The 23,195-nt window shown below is 39.5% G+C and overlaps 1 protein-coding gene across 1 annotated transcript in view; it reads left to right on the top strand.

The window, feature by feature from the left end:
- The window catches only part of SYT9 (synaptotagmin 9), a 198,198-nt gene that overhangs the window by 120,711 nt on the left and 54,292 nt on the right, over nucleotides 1-23,195 (top strand). The window contains exon 4 of the mRNA XM_027073240.2: nucleotides 22,378-22,498. Within this exon, the coding sequence (XP_026929041.1) occupies nucleotides 22,378-22,498 (121 nt within the window). The remainder of the gene's footprint in view (nucleotides 1-22,377; nucleotides 22,499-23,195) is intronic.

The raw sequence follows: 23,195 nt of genomic DNA, 5'->3' as shown, positions 1-23,195 counted from the left end.
GGGAGGGAAGTCAGCCCTGTTTGTGAACTGTCAATGTGGGGATGCCTATTAGACAACTGACCTCTAAAGAAAGCATCTGGATGAGTCCATAATGCAGGGAAGAGCCTGGGATGGAGACATAAATGTTGGAGTCAGCACTGTAAACCAGGGAGCTGGATAAGATCAGATAGGATTGGGATACTGAATGTTTTAGTCAACCATGAAGTGCTTTACACACGTGCAAGCATATCACTAGTCCAAGTAAATGCTGTCTAAGGTCGGCTCAGTCCTATGGAATGTGACCCAGAGTCATCTGAGGGAGTGAGTCAAAAAAGGAAAAGGAGTGGGCTGACCACAATCCCTTCCAGCACCCTGGGAAGGCTGCTGGGTTCACTTGTGCCCCAGTACCACTCAGAAAGTGTCATCCTCCAGGCACACTGCCAGTGCAATTAATCATGTTAATATCTATAAATAAAGTGCAATCAACAGTTACTTTAACAGTGCATCGCTAATTATTGGTAGGATCTGTCACTGGAAAAGGGTGTTTTTGCCAATTTTGTCATGTCTGTGGCAAGTATCAGGAATACAGTTGGAGTTTCTGAGAAAACAGGATGATCAAATCATTAACAGCTTCCCTGTTACAGGTGAGGCAGGTTTGGGCCATCAATGTATTTATTTCACTTGTGGATTAATGACACGTGAGAAAAATATTGAAACTAGGATTTCCTCTCCACTTGCTAAATAACGATTTCTTGCTGCTGTATCTCACAGGGTGGGGGTTTGTTTTTGAAAGAGACTCTGGAAGTACCTAGGTGGCTCGGTTGGTTAAACATCCCACTTTTGATTTTGGTTCAGGTCATGATCTCACTGTTCATGAGATCAAGCCCCTTTGTCGGACTCTGTGTTGACAGCACAGAGCACAGAGCCTGCTTGGGATTCTCTGTTTCCCTCTCTCTCTGCCCGTCCTCCTCATGCACTCACATGTGTGTGCACACTTGCTCTCTCAAAATAAATAAATAAACATTTAAAAAAAAAGAGAAAAAGACTCTGTAATAGGATTTCTCAGGGAGTCAGTAGTGCTGGAGAATATAAGGGGTTGTAGCAATCGCATGTCCCATAGTGTGGTGCCTCACTGGAAATTTGATCCAAAGGTCCTAGGAGGCTAGGCTACTGAGGCTGTAGCAACTGTCCCAGGACCCTTGCACTCGTCTTCATTTGTGCATCAGTTCATTAATTCAGGGAACACTGACCAAGCTACTCCTAAAATCAGCCACTGGGACAGGTGGGTGAGGGGACTTCCCCTGAAGAATACACTGACCAGTGAGAGTGAGAAACATGTAATCAATGCAGAGGTGGTAACAGTTGCCCCATATTCAGTACTGACCACACACAAATGTTTTCTCATTTAATCTTCTTAACAACCCTGTGTTTTAGACACTAATTTCAGTAGTCTCAGTCTCCAGTTGAGGAGACTGAGAATAGAGAACTGAGACACTGAGAGATTAAGTAGTTTGGTTAAGGTTGCATAATAGTAAGTGAGGTGCTGAGACTTGAACTCAGCTCCCATCAGCTGTACTGTGACCTCAGGGCCTTTAAATACCAATTACGTCATCATTTTTATGTTTATACCTCTTATCCCAATTCCCACTCTGCAGAAGCAAATACTTTCAGTTACTTTAACTGTTTCTTTTAAAATATACCTCCATATATTTTTAAATGCTTTATTTTATTTTTAGTTTTAGCTTTATTGAATTTTATTGCAGAAGATGAGGACATAGCTCCTAAGTTCACTACAGCCGCAGACTCTTCCCCATCTTCTAACATTAGCTCTATCATAAATTTGTGGAGGTAATTATTCATGTCTGTGTCATTATTATGTAAACTTGGTTTACAGCTGAACTATGTGGTATGCTGTGATTACATTCTCTTCCCCCCCACCCCAGGAATTGGTCATTTGTATCTCTAGCCTGGCTCTTTCCCCTAATTTCCATACTCATACCTAATTGGCTATGAGACATCCCCATTTGGATCTCACATGTAATGTACAAAAAACTGAGTTCTTGATCTCTCCCATAGCCCATTGCCTTCTCCTACATGTAGATATGAGGTTTAATAGAAATCCCACCTTTCCATTAACTCAAGCCAAAAATACTGGAATCAACTTTGATTCCTCTCTATCATTTAATCTGCTAGAAAATCCTGTTGTTTTATCTTCAAAATCGGATAACTTCTCACCACCTCCACTGCTTTCTCTGGACCAAGCCACATTAACTCTCACTAGGTTCATTGCAGTAATCTCCTGACTGATGGCCCTGCTTCTGCCCTTGTCCCCTCAGACTATTCTCAATGCAGCAGCCTGGCTGATCCTGTTAAAATAAAGTCACATTGTGCTACTTTTCTGCTTTAATCCTTTTAATGGCTTCCATTCCCACTCAGAGGATAAGCCAAAATCCTTTTGATAACCCGCATGATCTAGTCCTTCACAGTCTCTCTGATCTTGTCTTTTTTACTCTTTTTCTTTTCTCAGGAACAGCAGATACACTCCTACCTCAAGCACTTGCTCCTTGGTCTGTGTTCAATCTTCCCCAGTTAGCTACATTGCTGCCTTAATCACCTCATTTCCCCAGGTCCTTACTCAAAAGGCATTCCGGTTTGAAGCCTTTCTGTTTAATATTTTATTTAACCCCTCAATATTACTTAACCCCCTTCTTTACTCTTTTCTTCTCTACATTTCACCATATGTGTGTGTTATGTGTATGTACGAATGTGTGTATGTGTGTGTGTGTGCAATTTATTTTGCTCATTGCGTAGGTTCACAAGAAATAGAAGCCTCATGAAGGCAAATGATTTTTGTCTGTTTGGTTCACTGATGGATTCCCAGCACCCAGAAAAGTACCTGGAAAATAATTGTGTTCTGTAAATGCTTATTGAGTGAAGAATAAACAAATGAATTATATGGGTTTTATTTGCTGTATGAGGGTGTGTATGCCCATGTGCCTTTCACTAATTCATCCCAAAATCTGTCAGACATTTAAGTCTCTTAATAAATACAGCAGGTTTTACTTCTTTCTGTAGAGGACAGTCTTTTAGGGAATAGAGCAGGGAGTAATGTGCAGAGGCAAATGAAGACAACCACTACAATAAAACAAATGGCCATATACACAAGTTAGTTTCTGAGCTCTCTGTACAATTCCATTCATTTGTTTACCTTGCACAAATGCTACACTAGTCCAGTCTGTTCTGGACACTAGTCTAGTAGAATTCTGACTAGTTTTCCTATCCAGTTAAGTCTCCCAATTTGTTCTTCATCAAAAGAATCTTGACTGTTCTTTGCACTTTGCATGTTCAAATAAAATTTAGAATTACTTCATCAAGTTGTAATCTGATTGGAATTAAATTTACTATGTAGATCATTTTGGAGAATATCTTTGTAATATTGAGTCTTCCAGTCTATGAACATGGTACCTCTCTTCATTTATTTAGACAGTTCCTTTACTCAATAATGCTTTATCTTTTTTCTGTAAAAAAATCTTGGACATTTTTTGGTAGATATATTACAAGGTATTGATGGGTATTTTGGTTTTTTGTTTTTGTTTTGTTTTGTTCTTTGTTTCGTTTTTTTAATATGAAATTTATTGTCAAATTAGTTTCCATACGACACCCAGTGCTCATCCCAAAAGATGCCGTCTTCAATACCCATTACCTACCCTCCCCTTCCTCCCACCCCCATCAACCCTCAGTTTGTTCTCAGTTTTTAACAGTCTCTTATGCTTTGTCTCTCTCCCACTCTAACCTCTTTTTTTTCCTTCCCCTCCCCCATGGGTTCCTGTTAAGTTTCTCAGGATCCACATAAGAGTGAACACATATAGTATCTTTCTCTGTATGGCTTATTTCACTTAGTATAACACTCTCCAGTTCCATCCATGTTGCTACAAAGGGCCATATTTCATTCTTTATCATTGCCATGTAGTACTCCATTGTGTATATAAACCACAATTTCTTTATCCATTCATCAGTTGATGGACATTTAGGTTTTTTCCCACAATTTGGCTATTGTTGAGAGTGCTGCTATAAACATTGGAGTACAAGTGCCCCTATGCATCAGTACTTCTGTATCTTTTGGGTAAATTCCTAGCCGTGCTACTGCTGGGTCATAGGGTAGGTCTATTTTTAATTTTTTGAGGAACCTCCACACTGTTTTCCAGAGTGGCTGCACCAATTTGCATTCCCACCAACAGTGCAAGAGGGTTCCCGTTTCTCCACATCCTCGCCAGCATCTATAGTCTCCTGATTTGTTCATTTTGGCCACTCTGACTGGCGTCAGGTGATATCTGAGTGTGGTTTTGATTTGTATTTCCCTGATGAGGAGGGATGTTGAGCATCTTTTCATGTGCCTGATGGCCATCTGGACGTCTTCTTTAGAGAAGTGTCTATTCGTGTTTTCTGCCCATTTCTTCACTGGATTGTTTTTTGGGTGTGGAGTTTGGTGAGCTCTCTATAGATTTTGGATACTAGCCCTTTGTCCGATATGTCATTTGCAAATATCTTTTCCCATTCCGTTGGTTGCCTTTTAGTTTTGTTGATTGTTTCCTTTGCTGTGCAGAAGCTTTTTATCTTCATGAGGTCCCAATAGTTCATTTTTGCTTTTAATTCCCTTGCCTTTGGGGATGTGTCAAGTAAGAAATTGCTACAGCTGAGGTCAAAGAGGTCTTTTCCTGCTTTCTCCTCTAGGGTTTTGATGGTTTCCTGTCTCACATTCAGGTCCTTTATCCATTTTGAGTTTATTTTTGTGAATGGTGTAAGAAAGTGGTCTAGTTTCATTCTTCTGCATGTTGCTGTCAGGTCTTCCCAGCACCATTTGTTAAAGAGACTGTCTTTTTTCCATTGGATATTCTTTCCTGCTTTGTCAAAGATTAGTTGGCCATACTTTTGTGGGTCTAGTTCTGGGGTTTCTACTCTATTCCATTGGTCTATGTGTCTGTTTTTGTGCCAATACCAAGCTGTCTTGATGATGACAGCTTTGTAGTAGAGGCTAAAGTCTGGGACTGTGATGCCTCCTGCTTTGGTCTTCTTCTTCAACATTACTTTGGCAATTCGGGGCCTTTTGTGGTTCCATATGAATTTTAGGATTGCTTGTTCTAGTTTCGAGAAGAATGCTGGTGCAATTTTGATTGGGATTGCATTGAATGTGTAGATAGCTTTGGGTAGTATTGACATTTTAACAATATGTATTCTTCCAACCCATGAGCACGGAATGTTTTTCCATTTCTTTATATCTTCTTCAATTTCCTTCATAAGCTTTCTATAGTTTTCAGCATACAGATCTTTTACATCTTTGGTTAGATTTATTCCTAGGTATTTTATGCTTCTTGGTGCACTTGTGAATGGGATCAGTTTCTTTATTTGTCTTTCTGTTGCTTCATTATTAGTGTATAAGAATGCAACTGATTTCTGTACATTGATTTTGTATCCTGCAACTTTGCTGAATTCATGTATCAGTTCTAGCAGACTTTTGGTGGAGTCTATCGGATTTTCCATGTGTAGTATCATGTCATCTGCAAAAAGTGAAAGCTTGACTTCATCTTTGCCAATTTTGATGCCTTTGATTTCCTTTTATTGTCTGATTGCTGATGCTGATACTTCCAACAGTATGTTAAACAACAGCGGTGAGAGTGGACATCCCTGTCGTGTTCCTGATCTCAGGGGGAAAGCTCTCAGTTTTTCCCCATTGAGGATGATATTAGCTGTGGGCTTTTCATAAGTGGCTTTTATGATGTTTAAGTATGTTCCTTCTATGCCGACTTTATTGAGCGTTTTTATTAAGAAAGGATGCTGAATTTTGTCAAATGCTTTTTCTGTATCGATTGTCAGGATCATATGGTTCTTATCTTTTCTTTTATTAATGTGATGTATCACGTTGATTGATTTGCGAACCAGCCCTGCATTCCAGGAATGAATCCCACTTGATCATGGTGAATAATTCTTTTTATAAGCTGTTGAATTCGATCTGCTAGTATCTTATTGAGAATTTTTGCATCCATATTCATCAGGGATATTGGGCCTGTAGTTCTCTTTTTTTTATTGGGTCTCTGTCTGGTTTAGGAATCAAAGTAATACTGGCTTCATAGAATGAGTCTGGAAGTTTTCCTTCCCTTTCTATTTTTTGGAATAGCTTGAGAAGGATAGGTATTATCCCTGCTTTAAATGTCTGGTAGAATTCCCCAGGGAAGCCATCTGGTCCTGGACTCTTATTTGTTGGGAGATTTTTGATAACTGATTCAATTTCTTTGCTCGTTATGGGTCTGTTGAAGCTTTCTATTTCCTCCAGTTTGAGTTTTGAAAGTGTGTGGGTGTTTAGGAATTTGTCCATTTCTTCCAGGTTGTCCAGTTTGTTGGTGTATAATTTTTCATAGTATTCCTTGATAATTGCTTGTATCTCTGAGGGATTGGTTGTAATAATTCCATTTTCACTCATGATTTTATCTATTTGGGTCATCTCCCTTTTCTTTTTGAGAAGCCTGGCTAGAAGTTTATCAATTTTGTTTATTTTTTCAAAAAACCAACTCTTGGTTTCATTGATCTGCTCTACAGTTTTTTAGATTCTATATTGTTTATTTCTGCTCTGATCTTTATTATTTCTCTTCTTCTGCTGGGTTTGGGGTGTCTTTGCTGCTCTGCTTCTATTTCCTTTAGGTGTGCTGTTAGATTTTGTATTTGGGATTTTTCTTGTTTCTTGAGATAGGCCTGGATTGCAATGTATTTTCCTCTCAGGACTGCCTTCATTGCATCCCAAAGCGTTTGGATTGTTGTATTTTCATTTTCGTTTGTTTCCATATATTTTTAAATTTCTTCACTAATTGCCTGGTTGACCCATTCATTCTTTAGTAGGGTGTTCTTTAACCTCCATGCTTTTGGAGGTTTTCCAGACTTGTTCCTGTGGTTGATTTCAAGCTTCATAGCATTGTGGTCTGAAAGTATACATGGTATTATCTCAATTCTTGTATACTTATGAAGGGCTGTTTTGTGACCCTGTATGTGATCTATCTTGGAGAATGTTCCATGTGCACTCAAGAAGAAAGTATATTCTGTTGCTTTGGGATGCAGAGTTCTAAATATATCTGTCAAGTCCATCTGATCCAATGTATCATTCAGGGCCCTTGTTTCTTTATGGACCATGTGTCTAGATGATCTATCCATTGTTGTAAGTGGGGTATTAAAGTCCCCTGCAGTTACCATATTCTTGTCAATAAGATTGCTTATGTTTGTGAGTAATTGTTTTATATATTTGGGGGCTTCTGCATTCGGTTCATAGACATTTATAATTGTTAGCTCTTCCTGATGGATAGACCCTGTAATTATTATATAATGCCCTTCTTCATCTCTTGTTACAGCCTTTAATTTAAAGTCTAGTTTGTCTGTTATAAGTATGGCTACTCCAGCTCTGTTTTGACTTCCAGTAGCATGATAAATAGTTCTCCATCCCCTCACTTTCAATCTGAAAGTGTCCTCAGGTCTAAAATGAGTCTCTTGTAGACACCTAACAGATGGGTCTTGTTTTTTTATCCATTCTGATACCCTATGTCTTTTGGTTGGCGCATTTAGTCCATTTACATTCAGTGTTATTATAGAAAGATATGGGTTTAGAGTCATTGTGATGTCCGTAGGTTTCATGCTTGTAGCGATGTCTCTGGTACTTTGTCTCACAGGATCCCCCTTAGGATCTCTTGTAGGGCTGGTTTAGTGGTGACGAATTCCTTCAGTTTTTGTTTGTTTGGGAAGACCTTTATCTCTCCTTCTATTCTAAATGACAGACTTGCTGGATAAAGGATTCTCGGCTGCATATTTTTTCTGTTCATCACATTGAAGATCTCCTGCCATTCCTTTCTGGCCTGCCAAGTTTCAGTAGAGAGATCGGTCACGAGTCTTATTGGTCTCCCTTTATATGTTAGAGCGTGTTTATCCCTAGCTGCTTTCAGAATTTTCTCTTTATCCTTGTGTTTTGCCAGTTTCACTATGATATGTCATGCAGAAGATCGATTCAAGTTATGTCTGAATGGAGTTCTCTGTGCCTCTTGGATTTCAATGCTTTTTTCCTTCCCCAGATCCGGGAAGTTCTCAGCTATGATTTCTTCAAGTACACCTTCAGCACCTTTCCCTCTCTCTTCCTCCTCTGGAATACCAATTACACATAGATTATTTCTCTTTAGTGCATCACTTAGTTCTCTAATTTTCCCCTCATACTCCTGGATTTTTTTATCTCTCTTTTTCTCAGCGTCCTCTTTTTCCATAATTTTATCTTCTAGTTCACCTATTCTCTCCTCAGCCTCTGCAATCCGAGCTGTGGTCATCTCCATTTTATTTTGCAGCTCATTAAAAGCATTTTTAGCTCCTCCTGGCTGTTCCTTAGTCCCTTGATCTCTGTAGCAATAGATTCTCTGCTGTCCTTTATACTGTTTTCAAGCCCAGCAATTAATTTTATGACTATTATCCTAAATTCACTTTCTGTTATATTGTTTAAATTGTTTTGGATCAGTTCGTTAGCTGTCATTATTTCCTGGAGGTTTTTTTGAGGGGAATTCTTCCATTTTGTCATTTTGGAGAGTCCCTGGAGTGGTGCGGACCTGCAGGGCACTTTCCCTGTGCTGTCTTGAATAACTTGCATTGGTGGGTGGGGCCGCAGTCAGACCTGATGTCTGCCCCCAGCCCACCGCTGGGGCCATAGTCAGACTGGTGTGTACCTTCTCTTCCCTTCTCCTAGGGGCGGGGTTCATTGTGGGGTGGCGTGGCCCCTCCCAGCTACTTGCACATTGCCAGGCTTGTGGTGCTGGGGATCTGGCGTATTACCTGGGGTGGATCGGCAAGGCGCACAGGGGCGGGAGGGGCAGGCTCAGCTGGCTTCTTCAGAGATCCGCTTCAGGAGGGGCCCTGCGGCAGCGGGAGGGCTTCAGACCTGCCGTCGGAGGGATGGATCCGCAGAAGCACAGCCGTTGGGTGTTTGTGAATTGCAAGCAAGTTCCCTGAGAGGAACCAGTTCCCTTTGGGATTTTGGCTGCTGGATGGGCAAGGGAGATGGCGCTGGCTAACGCCTTTGTTCCCTGCCATGCTGCACTCTGTTGTCCCGGGCTCAACAACTCTCCCTCCCATTGTCCTCCAGCCCTCCCGCTCTCCGAGCAGAGCTGTTAACTTATAACCTTCCAGATGTTGAGTCCCGCTTGCTGTCAGAACACACTCCATCCAGCCCCTACGCTTTTGCAAGCCAGACTCGGGGGCTCTGGTTGGCCGGCAGGCCGCCCCTCCACCCCTGCTCCCTCCCGCTAGTCCGTGTAGCGCGCACCGCCTCGCCGCCCTTCCTACCCTCTTCCATGGGCCTCTCGTCTGGCTTGGCTCCGGAGACTCCGTTCTGCTCGTCTTCTGGCGGTTTTCTGGGTTATTTAGGCAGGTGTGGGTGGAATCTAAGTGATCCGCAGGACGCTGATGGGTTTTTGAAAACTATTTTAAATAAGGTTTTTTTCTACTTTTTAACTTGGTTTTTTTTTTTTGGTATAAAAATAAAATTTATTTTTGTTTACTGACACTGATGGCCATTAATCCATCAGTCATAGATGAAGATGCTTGTTTATTCTAATGGTTTTTCTGTAAGGTTTGGGATAGTTTTACACATCATATTATCTGGCAATAATGACAATTAATTCTTCACATCAAAACTTTATACCTTTTATTTCTTTTTCATGCCTTATTTTTCATGCCTTTTTCATGCCTTATTTCACTACACTCAAGTACAATGTAAAATAGAAGTAGTCTGTGTCTTATTCCTAATTTAATTGGGAAGCTTTCTGTATTTCACCATTAAGTATACTATAGCTATAGCCTTGTTTTTAGATGCCCTACATCAGATCAGCAAATTTCTCTTTTATATATGGTTTGATAAAAGCTTTTATCATAAGTAGATGCTTGATTTTATCATATCTGTCTATATTCATTTAGATAATTATGTGATTTGTTCCCACTTTGTTCTGTTATGGACATAATTGACCATAATTATGTTCATGCTGTCAGTGTAGAGCCTGCTTGGGATTGTCCCTTTCTCTCTGCCCCTCCCTCTCCCTCTCTCTCTTTCTTTCTCTCTCTCAAAATAAATAAACTTTGGGGGGGGGAGCTAACTTCAACTTTGTTTGGCTTTGTTCACTCTCTCTAAATATATTTGTTGTCCAATTCATTAATTTTGCTGTAATATTATTATTTCCTTCCTTCTAGTTTGTGTTTAATTTGTTGTTCTTTTTCCAGGTTCTTCAGGTAGATGCTTTGATCACTGATAATCAGCCTTACTTTGTTCCATATTATACATGTAAAGCTAAAAAAATTTTCCCTAATCTGATTTTTAAGCATTTATGTAGAAAAAAGCTACCATTCTCTTCCTGTGTGTTTCTCCTTTACTCTGATACCACTTACCACACTTATGACATTTCTGCACAAAACATGTGGGGTTTTCCTACACCAAGCAATTCTGCAACACAAACTGGGTATCCTAAAATTTAGCTCAGTTCTGATACTATCTATCTGGAGATAATGTCAGATCCCACAGGTTAAGGGTTCAGGCTCATGAGACTGGCTGCCACTTTGGATGCCAATGATAAAAAGTAGGTCCCTGTGTTACCCACAACTTCTGTGCAACTTGGCTACAAATCAGGGATTCCCATGGCCTCTTCTCTGTTGGATTTGATTATTTTCTGGAACAGTTTATACCACTCAGGGAAACATAACAGTTTATTAAACAATGTGATAAAGGATACAGATGAACAGCCAGATGAAGAGATACAGAGGGCAGGTATGTCACTCTTCCAGTATATAGATAGGTTCACCAACTTGGGGGGTCTCTGAACCCAGGTCTATTAGGTCCTATTTTATGGAGGCTTCCTTATGTAGGCATGATCAGTTATTAACCCCTTTCCTCCCACTCTCCTCTGTCTGAAAATTCCAAGCTTCTTTTTTTTTTAGTGTATTTATTTATTGTGGAGACAGAGAATGAGCAGTGGAGGGGCAGAGAGAGGGAGACAGAAGATCTGAATGGGCCCTGTGTTGACAGCAGAGCCTGACTCGGGACTTGAATTCACAAACCATGAGATCATGACCTGAGCCGAAGACGGACACTTAACCAACTGAGCCACTCAGGCGCCCCTGAAAATTCGAAGCTTCTTATTCTGGCTTGGTCTTTCTGGTGACCAGCCCCCATCCAAGAGCCCACACAGAGTTGCTTCAATAGAACAAAAGATGCTCCTAGTTCTTTTTATTACTTGGGGGCATAGAGAGGGGGAGACACAGAATCTGAAGCAAGCTCAGCCTCTGAGCTGTCAGCACAGAGCTCGAGGCAGGGCTCGAACCCATGAACCAATGAGATCATTACCTAAGCCGAAGTTGGACACTCAACTGACTGAGCCGCCCAGGCGCCCCTCAAACTCTACACATTTTAAAGAAAGGACTGGTCCTTGACTGGTTCTTGAGAGATAACCTCTAAGCCCTTAGAATATCCTGCCTGATAAGAGTTCATTATATAACAGAACTTGGACCACATTAGATATTTTATGTTAACAATGCAATAATGGTCAACAGCTGTGTTTGTTCACCTAGGGCCCTGAGCCATGCTGTTTGACCTCTGATGATGGAAATGAGGACTGACTCGTTAAGGTCAGTCATTTGGGAACTCTTTGCCACCCACAATAAGAACCTTGGACATTGGGGTGCCTGGGTGGCCCAGTCAGTTAAGCATCCAACTCTTGATTTCGGCTCAGATCACAATCTTGCAGTTCATGGGTTAGAGCCCCATGTCGGGCTCTGCATTGACAGTGTGGAGCCTGCATGGGATTCTCTGTCTTCCTCTCTCTACCCCTCTTCCACATGCTCTCGCTCTCTCTCTCTCTCTCTCTCAAAAATAAATAAACTTAAAAAAAAAACCAGAAGTGTTTAAAGGAAAGGAACCTTGGGCATCAAGGTTTAGTTAAGTTTCCCATTTGGCAATACTTGATATGTGTTGTCACCCATCATGACTGGGAGAGTTAAGTGCTGTTGGTGTGACTCCATTGGAGGAGGATAACTGGAAGCTTATGCCTGGTTTCTCCCGGACTCTACCCTGTATCTTTTTCCTTTGTTGATTTTAATCTTGAGTCCTTATGCTGTAATAAACCATTAACTATGAGAATAACAGCCTTTCTGGGTCCTAAGAGTCCTTCTAGTGAATCATCAAACTTCAGGGTGGTCTTGGGGACCTCCAATACAATGATACTCAAAAATATTGAGGAAACTGGAGTATCATAAGTCTGTTGATAATGATTCCCTTTGCCTAACTTGTGTAACCTTCTGTAATGCCAAAGTTCAGTAATTTTGGTGATGTTAATATCCTACAGGTAGTGTTAAAGAGTAATTCATCAGAACTCCTAGTTAAATACATCAGATAAAAAACACGAGATTGCCTGCACTGCCTCCTGAGGTCCCTCATAAAATAATAGTAAAGGAATTACAGAGGACATAAGCAACAGAAGACTTTCCTTTGACCCTTTAATTATAAATATAGACAATTAGGGATGTCCTAGAACATGAGGAAAACCACTATCATGGTCCAAAATGAACAGATCAACTGATCCCGGGGCGGGGTGGGGGGAGAGGGAGTGGGGAGGGGCGGAAGACATTAAAAGAAAAGAAAGAATTCTAATTAATATGGATCATTGAGGACCAAGCAAGATCAAGGAAGACAAGATATCTAAATACCTTTTGGGAAAATTTCAGAAGGTGTAAGTACAAAATAAAAGTACAAAGAGACCATCTTAAAACCTCCTTGAGAGGGAAAAAAAAAATCTACAAAAGAATGGCATCAAATGTTCATCCCAGCTAGAACATGAAGTGTTTGGAGACATTGTGACAATGTAAAATGATTCTAAGATAAAATAATTTTAACCTAAATTCTATGCCCAGCCAACTTTCTTTTAAGAATTAGACCACAATAAAAATTATTTTTACTACCTGTGATCCCTCACTGGAAAAAAAAAAAAAGAAAAAAAGTTCTCAAGGACATACTCAAGTAAAATGAAAAATGTTTCTATAAAGGGGGGATGTGGGTTTTAAGAAACTGCAGTGAGCAAAAAAATGGGAATATTTTAACTATATCTTAAATGTTTGTTAATTTGGCTGTGAAACATAATGGAATAGCAAAAAATAAAAAAAATAAAAAATAAAAAACACTTTTTAATTTTTATTTATTTTTTAAATGTATTTTAAAAGACAAAGCATTATTAATTAAATTCTGGAAGGAAGAGGATTTGGATACAAAGTCAACAAGCTTGATTTAATAGACACATGGGAATTTGGCCCCTGAAGATAGAGAATACACATTAAGCACATATGAGCACAACTGAATGAGACAGGATAGGACAGAATAACATAATATTTTAAATGGTTGAAATCATTAAGGCATATCCTCTGAACTCAAGGCCATAAAATTGGAAGACAAAAGTGTAGTCCTCTACAAAATGTGTCTTTTCAGAATTGTTAATGCCCATTATTAATTTATATACCATAAAACTAACCAATTTTAAGTGTACAAGTTTTGTCACAATTATACAGCCATGTAACTGCCACCATAATCATGACATGGAATATTTCTCTCATCCCCAAAGATTTCCCGGTGCTCCTCTATGATCAGTTCCCTCCTCCCACCACCAGTCCCTAGTTTCCACTGATCACTTTTGTGTCACTGTAATTTTGCTTTTCCCAGAGTTTCATATAAAGGGAATCATACATGTTGTCTTTTGTTGGAGATCCTTTCACTCAGCTTAATGCTTTTGTGATGTATTCGTGTTGTTTCTTTTATTAGTAGTTTTTTCCATTTGGTTGCCTACTGGCATTCCATTGTATGGATATACCTCATTTTGTTTGTCCATTCACCATTTGATGCTACATTTGGGTTTCTTTTCAGTTTGGGCTCACAACAGTTGCATAGAAGTCTTTGGATGGAGGTGTGATTTTATTTCACTTAGGGAAATAACTAAATGTGAGATTTCTGGGTCATTTGGCATGTGTATGTGTAACCTAAGAGAGACTGCCAAACTGTTTTTCCCAAATGGTTTTAACATTTTGCATTTCCAGCAGAGCTTGAGAGGCAATTACTCTCCATCATGGGCAATAAGTCATATTGTCAGTCGTTCATTTTAGCTTATTCTTGTGGTTGTGTAGTGGTATCTTGCTATGGTTTAACGTTCTTTTGAGGAAGTGCCTGTTCAGATCTTTTGCCCCTGTTTTTGTTAGGTTATTTCTCTAAGTTGTAGGAATTCTTTACATATTCTGGATGTAATTCCTTTATGGGCTGTATATTATACAAATACAATCCTTCAGCCTGTGGCTTAACCTTTGTCTTTCCTAAGAATGTGTTTGAAGAGCAAAAGTTTTTAACATTAATGAAGCAAACGGTATGAGATTCTTTTATTATGTATTGTGCTTTTTGTGGCCATCTAAGGGATATTTATCTAACCCAAAGTCACAAACATTTTCTCCTATGCTTTCTTTTAGCACTTCCATAGTTTCGGTACTTACATGATCCATTTGCATGAATTCCTTTCCTACCATGTGAAGGAAAGGTCATGGTTCTTTTGTTGTTGTTGTTTCAAATAGATATCCAACTATTCCAGTACTGTTTGTTTAAACGAGTATCTTTTCTTCATTAAATTATATGCTCCCTTTCTAGAAAGTGATTTGACCATGTAAATGAGGGTCTAATTCTGGCCTCTTCATCCTGTTCCGTTCATCAGTATGTCTGTCCTTTTGTGAACATCTCCTCGATTACTGATTACTGTGGTTTTATTCTACACCTCATAGGTAGTGTTAAGTACTTCCATTTTGTTTCTTTTTTCCAAAATGATTTTGATTATTCTAGATTCTTTATATTTGCATATAAATTTTAGAATCAGTTTGTCAATATCTACAAAAGGTATGTTGAACTTTTGATTGGAATTACACTGAACTTATAGATTATGGAAGAAGCAATATCTTAACAATGTTAATAAGTCTCTTGATGTATGAATGTGAAATATCTCTCTATTTATGTCTTCTCTAATTTTTCTCACCATTGTTTTGTAGTTTTCAGTATACAGGTCTTGCACATGATTTGCTAAATTTATCTGTGAGTATAAATGTAAGTGTATTTTTAAATTTCAATTCTTATTTCATTTCTAGTATATAGAAATAATTTTGCTTTCATATTAGCCTTGTTGGCCTTGCTAAACTTGTTTTAGTAGTTTTTTATAGATTCCTAAGGATTTTCTCCATGAGTAATCATTGCACCTGCAAATAAAACAGTTTTACTTCTTCTTTTTTAAGGTGTGTATCTTTTATTTCTGTTTTCTTTCACTGGCCGGACCCTCTAGTACAATGTGAAACAGAAGTAGTGAGAGCAGATGTCCTAGCCTTGTTTCCTAACCTTAGGAGAGAAAATGTATAGTATGTCATCAAGTTTACCATTAACTATAGTTTTTTTATAAGTTATCTTTCTTTTTTTTTTAAGTTTATTTATTTATTTTGAGAGAGATAGAGAAGATAAGTAGGGCAGGAAGAGAGAGAGAGGGAGAGAGACAGAATCCCAAGCAGACCCCACACTGTGAGCGCAGAGCCCACAAACTGGAGCCATGAGATCATGACCCAAGCCAAAATCAAGAGCCAGACACCCAACCGACTGAGCAACCCAGGCGCCCCTACAGGTGTCTTTCTTAATAGAAGGAAGTCCACTTCTATTCCAGTTTTCTGAGAGCATCTATCCTGAATGGTATTGACTTTTTTCAAATGACTGTTTTGTGTCTGTTGATATGGTTTTTCCTTTTTAGTATGTTGATATGTTGATTTACTTTGATTAATATTTTCAAATGTTAAGCCAGACTTGCATTCCCAGGATAAATCCTACTCGTCCAGGATATATCTCCTATTTAATAGATTGCTGGGTTTAATTTGCTAAAATGTTATTAAAGATAATTGTGTCTGTGTCCATGAGGACAATAGTCTGTAGTTTTCTTATAATATCTGTGTCTAGTTTTAGTATCAAGATATTGCTGCCCTCATAAAATGAGTGGGGAAATGTTCTTCTCTTTTCTGGAAAAGCTTATATAGAATTGGTATTATTTTTTTCTTAAATGGGTTTGACTTTACTTTGTGAGAAGGTTTTTAATTGGGACTTCAATTTATTTAGTGATATAAAACAATTCAGGTTATCTATTTTTTTCTTTAGTTTGGTATGGTGGGTTGTTTTTGTCTTTCAAGCAAGTTGTTCATTTTCTCTAAGTTATCAAATCTATTGGGATAAAAATGATCATAACATTTCTTATTATTTTAATGTCTATAGTATCTGTATTGATATATCCATTTCCATTTTTATATTGATAATTAATATTTTCTAATTTTTGTTTCTGGTCAGTCTTGCTAGGATATTGCTTTCATTGACTTTCTCTAAGTGCTTCCATTTTTTATATTTCATTGTTTTCTATGCTTATGTTATTTTCTTCCTTTTGTCTGTGTTGTGTTTTATTTTCTCTTTTGTGTGTGTGTGTGTGTGTGTGTGTGTGTGTGTGTGTGTTCCTCAGTTGAAACTCAGATCAGTGTTTTGAAATTATACCTCTGTTTGAATATAAACATTTAATGCTGTACATTTCCCTATAAGTACTGCTTTGTCTGGGTCCTGCACATTTTGATATGTTGTATTTTCATTTTCATTCAGGTCAAATTAATGTTTAATACACCTTGTGGGGGGTTTTTATTTGACTTGTGGGTTATTTAGAAAAATATTGTTTAATTCCCAAATATTGGGGGATTTTCCAGATATTATTGATTGAATTCTAGTTTAATTTTATTCTTATTTGGAACATATTTGGTATGATTTCAATCTTCTTGAATTTAATGAAAAAAAATGTTTATGGCCCAGAGCATAATTTATCTTGGTGGATGTTTTGTGTATACTTAAAAAGAATATTTTGTTGTTGTTAGATGGAGTATCAATGGGTAAAGTAAATGCCAATTAGGTCAAGTTTGTTGATATTATTGCTCAGGTCTTTTATATCCTTACTTCTTTTCTATTTGCCTGTTCAATCAATGACTGATAGGGCAGTGTTGAAGTCTCTAACTCTGCTTGTGGGCTTGCCTAGTTCACCTCTTAATTCTCTCAGATTTGTTCAATAATTTTGAATTTTTGTTGGTAGATACATACACATTTAAGATTATGTCCCCTTGATGATCTGATCCTTCCTCCCTGGAACTATTCCTTGGTTTGAAATCTTCTTTGATATTAATATAGTCACTAAAATGTTCTTTTGATTAGTGTTTATATTGCCTAATTTTGAAAAATCTTTCAAAACCTATCTTTGTCATGATATTTTAAATGGGTTTCCTGTATACAGCATATATGGTTGGTCTTGGTTTACTATACCTATTAGTTATTTAGTGATTACTCTATTTGAAATATACACCTTTACATTATTTTACCTAATCTTTATTATTTCCTTTCTTCTGCTTACTTTGTTTTTATTTATTCTTTTTAATCTTCATTTATTTATTTTCTTCTGATTTCTTAGAGTGGAAACTGAGGTCGTTGTTTTGAGACTTTCCTTCTTGCATAATATAGGCATTTTGGTGCTATAAATTTCCCCCTACATGCTGCTTTAGCTGCGTTTCACACATTTTAATGTGTCATGTTTTTATTTCAGTTAAGTTCAGAATACTTTCTCATTCCTCTTTTGATTTCTTCTTTGATCCATGGATTATTTATAAGTGTGATATTTAGTTCTAAAATATTTGGAGATTTTCCAGATATCTTTTTGCTGTTGATTTCTAATTCATTTCCATTGCAGCCAGAAAATGTACTTTGAATCTTCTCAAATTTAATTGAGACTCATTTTATGGCCTAGAACAGAATATAGTCTAGCTTGTTTAGTGTTATGGGTGCACTTGAAAAGATATGTATTCTACTGCTGGTTGATAGAGTGTTATTGTAATGCCACTGGTTACACCAAGTCAGTTGTTAGTGCTGTTGTTCAAGTATTCAAACCTCTGACTCTAACTTGTCTGTCCTCGCAATTCTATCAGCTTTTGCTTCATGTGTTTGAGAGTGTGTTATCTGGTGCATAAATATTTAGAATTGTTATGTGCTTTTGATGAATTGACCTCTTTATCATATCTCTCTTTGTCCTGGTAATATTCATTGCTCTGACATATATCTTGTCTGATATTAATATAGTCCTCCAGATTTTTTTATTAGTGTTAGTATGGCATATCTTTTCTTGCTGTTTTACTTTTAATTTACTTATATTTTATATTTAAAGTACATTTTTTTGTAGACACCATAAAACTGAGTCTTGCTATTTTATTGTCTCAATCTTTGCTTTTTATTTGGATGCCTAGATCACTTACATTTAATGTAATTATGGAAATAATAAGATTAAATTTACCATCTTGTTATTCGTTTTCTATTTCTGCAAGATTTGTCTCTTCTCGTAGTATTCTCTTTCCCTTTTTTTCTGTCTCCTTTTGGATTAATTTAATACTTTTAAAGCATCTATTTTATCTCCTTTTTTGGCATGTTAGCTATAAATCCTTTTAATAGTCATTTCTTGTGGGTTTATAGTGTTCATCTTTAAATGTTTAAGAAAGAAGGAGACAGAGCTGTCAGCGTAGAGTCCCATGTAGGGTCTGAACCCATGAACCATGAGATCATGACCTGAGCCAAAATCAAGAGTCGGATGCTCAACTGACTGACCACCCAGACATCCCCATAGTGTTCATCTTTAATATACACAGCCTAACTTAAAGTAATATTATACCATGTGTGCTACATATAGTATAAGAACCTTACAACAATTCTAGTTTCATATCTTCCCAACAAATAATCCCAATAAAATGATAATTGCTCCATTTCAATATCAGTTTTTCAATCCCAGAGAAGATTTGAAGTGGCCTTGCCTGGGTTCCATGATTATCCCTAAACAGATATGGACAGGGCCATGAATATTTGGTTAAACCTGAATTCCTGCAGCAGCCCTTCTAGATCTTCACAGAATTGGGAAGGAGCTCACCAAAAGAACCTAAGAAGAAGAATGCAAAGTGCACTAATTAGACAAAACTTAGAGCTATCATAGACCGCTACAGGCAAACATATCACATTACAGATTGGCAGGTAGAGAATTCTCACGCACTTGCTATAAATTCCCAGTATATTTTGCTAACAGTACTGAACGTGGCCACACAAAGCAGGACCAAGTGAAGCATTTCTTTATATGACATTTTCCTTCCCCTTGTATCCCCCAGGGCACACAGCCACCAGTGACACTCTGTATTCTTGTCAAGCTGAAAAAGAAGCCAAATATTCCACCACCCTTTTATATTTGACTTTCATCAGCACTCTGGAAAAATTTTTACGAACAATATAAGCACTTCTGTGTAAGGCAGTTTCTCAACCTTGAAACTATTGACATTTTGAACCTGATAATTCTTTGCAGTAAAAGGGGCTGCCCTGTGCATTGTAGGATGTTTACCAGCATCCCTGGACTCTACTCGCTAGATGTCAGTAACTGCCTCCCAGTTATGACAATAAAAAATTTCTCCAGATAAGGCCCCCAGGGGAACACTACTACTGTTGAGAACCATTGGTTTAAAGGGATGTTTGCAAACATAGGGATCTACAGTTTCTTGACCCCAAATCAGCACCAGCTGATAGGGGAAAAGCAGACTTAACATTATGTACCGTCAACCCCTGTTCCATATCCCTGCAAGCCCATCTGCACTTAAGGGACCCTGTCTGTTGTTCCCACTGCAAAAACAGCTCCAGCGCCTGGAAAAGAACAATGCCCAACCACCACCATCGCAGCCGATGTTAAAAGAATAAGCGAGTAAGTGGATGGATTGATGGATGAATGAAAAGAAAACTACAAAGATTATTCAGTGTCATTCTGGGGAAAGGAGTGACACAGATACAGAAGAAAGGGGATATTTTGTTCTTTCACTAAAAATATCTATATATTAATTTTATCATAATTTTTACTTTCATGATTGAGAAAATGTTAACTGTTTTATTTCTAAACACTTGAAAGTCTAATCAAACATTTTCTCTTTGATAACTATGTTTTTAATTTTCTGGCTTTTTTTTTTTTAAGTACACATGTGGACTTTAGTTGACCTTTTGAATACTGTATCACCAAGTCCAAAGCTTGATTTCTTTTTCCTTAAACTTATGAGCAAAGAGCCATACTGTGAGTGATTTGTGAATGGGGTTTATGTTGGGAAGAAAATGTACTTAGCACAAAAGTAACCTGAGTCGTCACATTCAGTTATGTTCATTGGGCTTAAGGGCAGGGCTTGGAGTGCAGGCCCCATCACATCTCGAGCCCGACAGAGCTTGGGTGAGCGTGGACCTTCCAGAACTGTATGCTGAGAAAATGGGTGAGATGAAGCTTCATCGGCATGATTCTGGTTACTCCTGTTTTGCTTTGTCAAACTGAGATTTTCTGAGCAGGACGAGAGGAGGGGGTGGTGAGCTAGGTGCAGCGAATAACCTCCTGAGGGAGGAACAGGTGTTTGGACCTTTCTGCTTAAGGCAGACAGAAGCCAAAGGGCAAAGGAATAGGGCAGGGAGTGTGGAGGAAAAAGATAATTTGTGGGGACAGCTGTTATTTCTGTTTCTCCTCTGCCACCAGCAGGAAGCTGGATCAGATCCTCCCTCTTCAGGGAAAGCAGACACCTGTCCTGCAACAGGGAACCAGCAGAATGAAACTGTCCAGTGCCTGCCCGGTGTGCCACCACCCCACACTCCTGTAGAATTCTTGTCTCTCCCCCTCACTCTATCTGAGAGGGAAAGGCCCAGCCACCTGGGTGTCTTGAGATCCAGGTTCCAAGAACCAGAAGAGCCTGGCTTGCAGAGTGAGGTCATTTATTTACACAATGCAAGTGATGCGCAGAGATGCAGAGCAATCCATCTGCCTTAGCGACCAAACAGATTCCCTTCGCCTCATCCTCCTGCAGAAGCGGTCAAGGCAGGGAGGTTGGGCGAGGTGACCTTCCAGAACTGAATCTTTGCTTCTAAAAATAGAAGCATCTTTGGAGACTCGAGGAAGGGAGGGGAGTCTGTGGATGTTGAGGGCAAAACCTGGACTCCCCAGAGCATTGTCAGTATGAAACCGTATTAATTAGACACAGGCACCCAGCTCGATAACCTTAGGTATCAAAGAAATGGAAAGTAAATGAACTGGCTTTTTTTCCCCCTTTCTGGTAACTCCTTGGGCTATAAAGGAGAAAGAGAACCATGTCGTCCGACCTATTTGAATGGCTGCACACTGCCTGAGGAGATGTCTTCCCCAGCAAAGGGAAACGGGCTCCTTAGGGACACACTAAGAGAAGACAAGAGCTACAGCTAAGTGGGAACCCCCAAGACCAGCAGTAGGGGGTCACACCAATTTCTCCCTGTGTAGAGACTACAGAGGGCTCTGTCTGAGGCTGGGCAGGGCCAGGCGAGTATCTGGGTGTGTCCAGGGCTGTGGAGGGCACGCATGGGGTCACGGGGTGGCACTCACAGCCTTCTGCAGGGTCCTTGTCTAGAGCCACATAGTAGGGGCAAGGTGTTTCAGGATCCAGTGGAGCCGTGTGTTGGTCTACATACATAGTGCGTGACCCGGTTGTGTGCAGTGCTCTGCTGGGTGGAGGGTTGTTGGCTGAGTGTGTATGTGTGCACATGCATGCACTTGTGTGTGTTTTGGGATGGGGGTATTTGCAGGAGTGTGTGCAAGTATGACAGCAATCCTGAGGGGACTGGGTAGGGGAGTGTGTAGGGCTGTAAGGGAAGGAGGCATACAGATGGTGGCTATTTGGAGACTTTGCCCTCATGTGGGGCCTGTGGGGAAGACTATGGGGGAAGGGCTATACAAAACAGGGAGAGGCTGTGTGGGGCTGTGTGCGGAGCACGTCTGCACCGCTGGTGGGGCTTTGCAGTCCTAAGGAGCACCTCTTTGGGTAGCTTTGTCCTGGGGGGGGCCCTGGGGGATTGTGGTGGGAATATGAATGGAACCACATGGGAAATAGCCAAGGCTCTGGGGGCTTCATTCCTGGGGGCTGTGCAGGGCCGCAAGTGGCTAGATAGAGGGTGGTGGAGGCCCTGGACGGCCTCCACAGCTTTGCCATCTGAGGACAGGCTATACTTCCTTAGGGTCTGGGGCTCCCAAAGTCCAGGCATTTGTTCTCCTCCGTGTGGTCGACGTGAAGCAAGACATAGCAGGGATTCACAAGATGAGCCGAGGACCAGTGGTGTCCCTTCCAATGCTGTCCTGCAGCTGGTCCTTATGCGTGCCAGGCTGAGGACAGTTTCCAATGAGTCCGCTTGTGCTTTCTCAACAGGACAATGTGGATCTTGGAGAGCTGATGTTTTCCCTCTGCTACCTTCCAACTGCTGGCAGGCTGACCATCACCATTATAAAAGCGAGGAATTTAAAGGCAATGGACATAACAGGAGCATCAGGTGGGACATTCTCAAATTCAGACTTCCTCCCATGGTTCTAATGTAGTATTTATGAAGTCTCTAATAGAGCAATAAGGTGCATAAAACCAAACTACCTAGGTTTAATTCCTCTCCTAGACCTCATGGCTGTATGACTGTGGGCAAGTGACTTACCCTGTCTGAGCTTCAGATTCCCCATCTGTAAAATGAGGGTAATAATAGTATCTGGCTCATTGGGTTATCATAAGATTAAATAAGTTAGTGCATATAATGTCATAAAACAGTACCTGGCACATATGAAATGCTACCTAATGGGAATAGTCATTATTCTCTTGTATGTCTTCTTCACCATAGATGTGAACTGGACCTACAGTTTACACATGCTGACACAGCTTATCTAATTGGGTCTTTCTTCAGATACAAGTAATCACCATCTCAGGCCTATGGAAGATTGAAAACAATCATATATCCTCCTACAAGGCCTGTCAATGAACTATGCAGTTTGGTATTCTAACCATATTCTAAACCATAACAAGAAAGCCCTGATATGCAGGTCCTACTATACACATTCCCAAGCAACTTCTTCAGGGGCTCCCAAAATGTGGTCATAGAACACCCAGTCCACTGGCTGTTGATCACAGAAATCAATGGACATCAGATGCAGTATATTCTGCTTACTTACTGGCCTCCAGTATTTTTCCAAGAGAAAAAAAGATGT

The sequence above is a fragment of the Acinonyx jubatus genome, chromosome D1, assembly GCF_027475565.1.
Source record: "Acinonyx jubatus isolate Ajub_Pintada_27869175 chromosome D1, VMU_Ajub_asm_v1.0, whole genome shotgun sequence".
Lineage (NCBI taxonomy): Eukaryota > Metazoa > Chordata > Mammalia > Carnivora > Felidae > Acinonyx > Acinonyx jubatus.
This window is presented reverse-complemented; position numbering and strand designations above follow the sequence as displayed.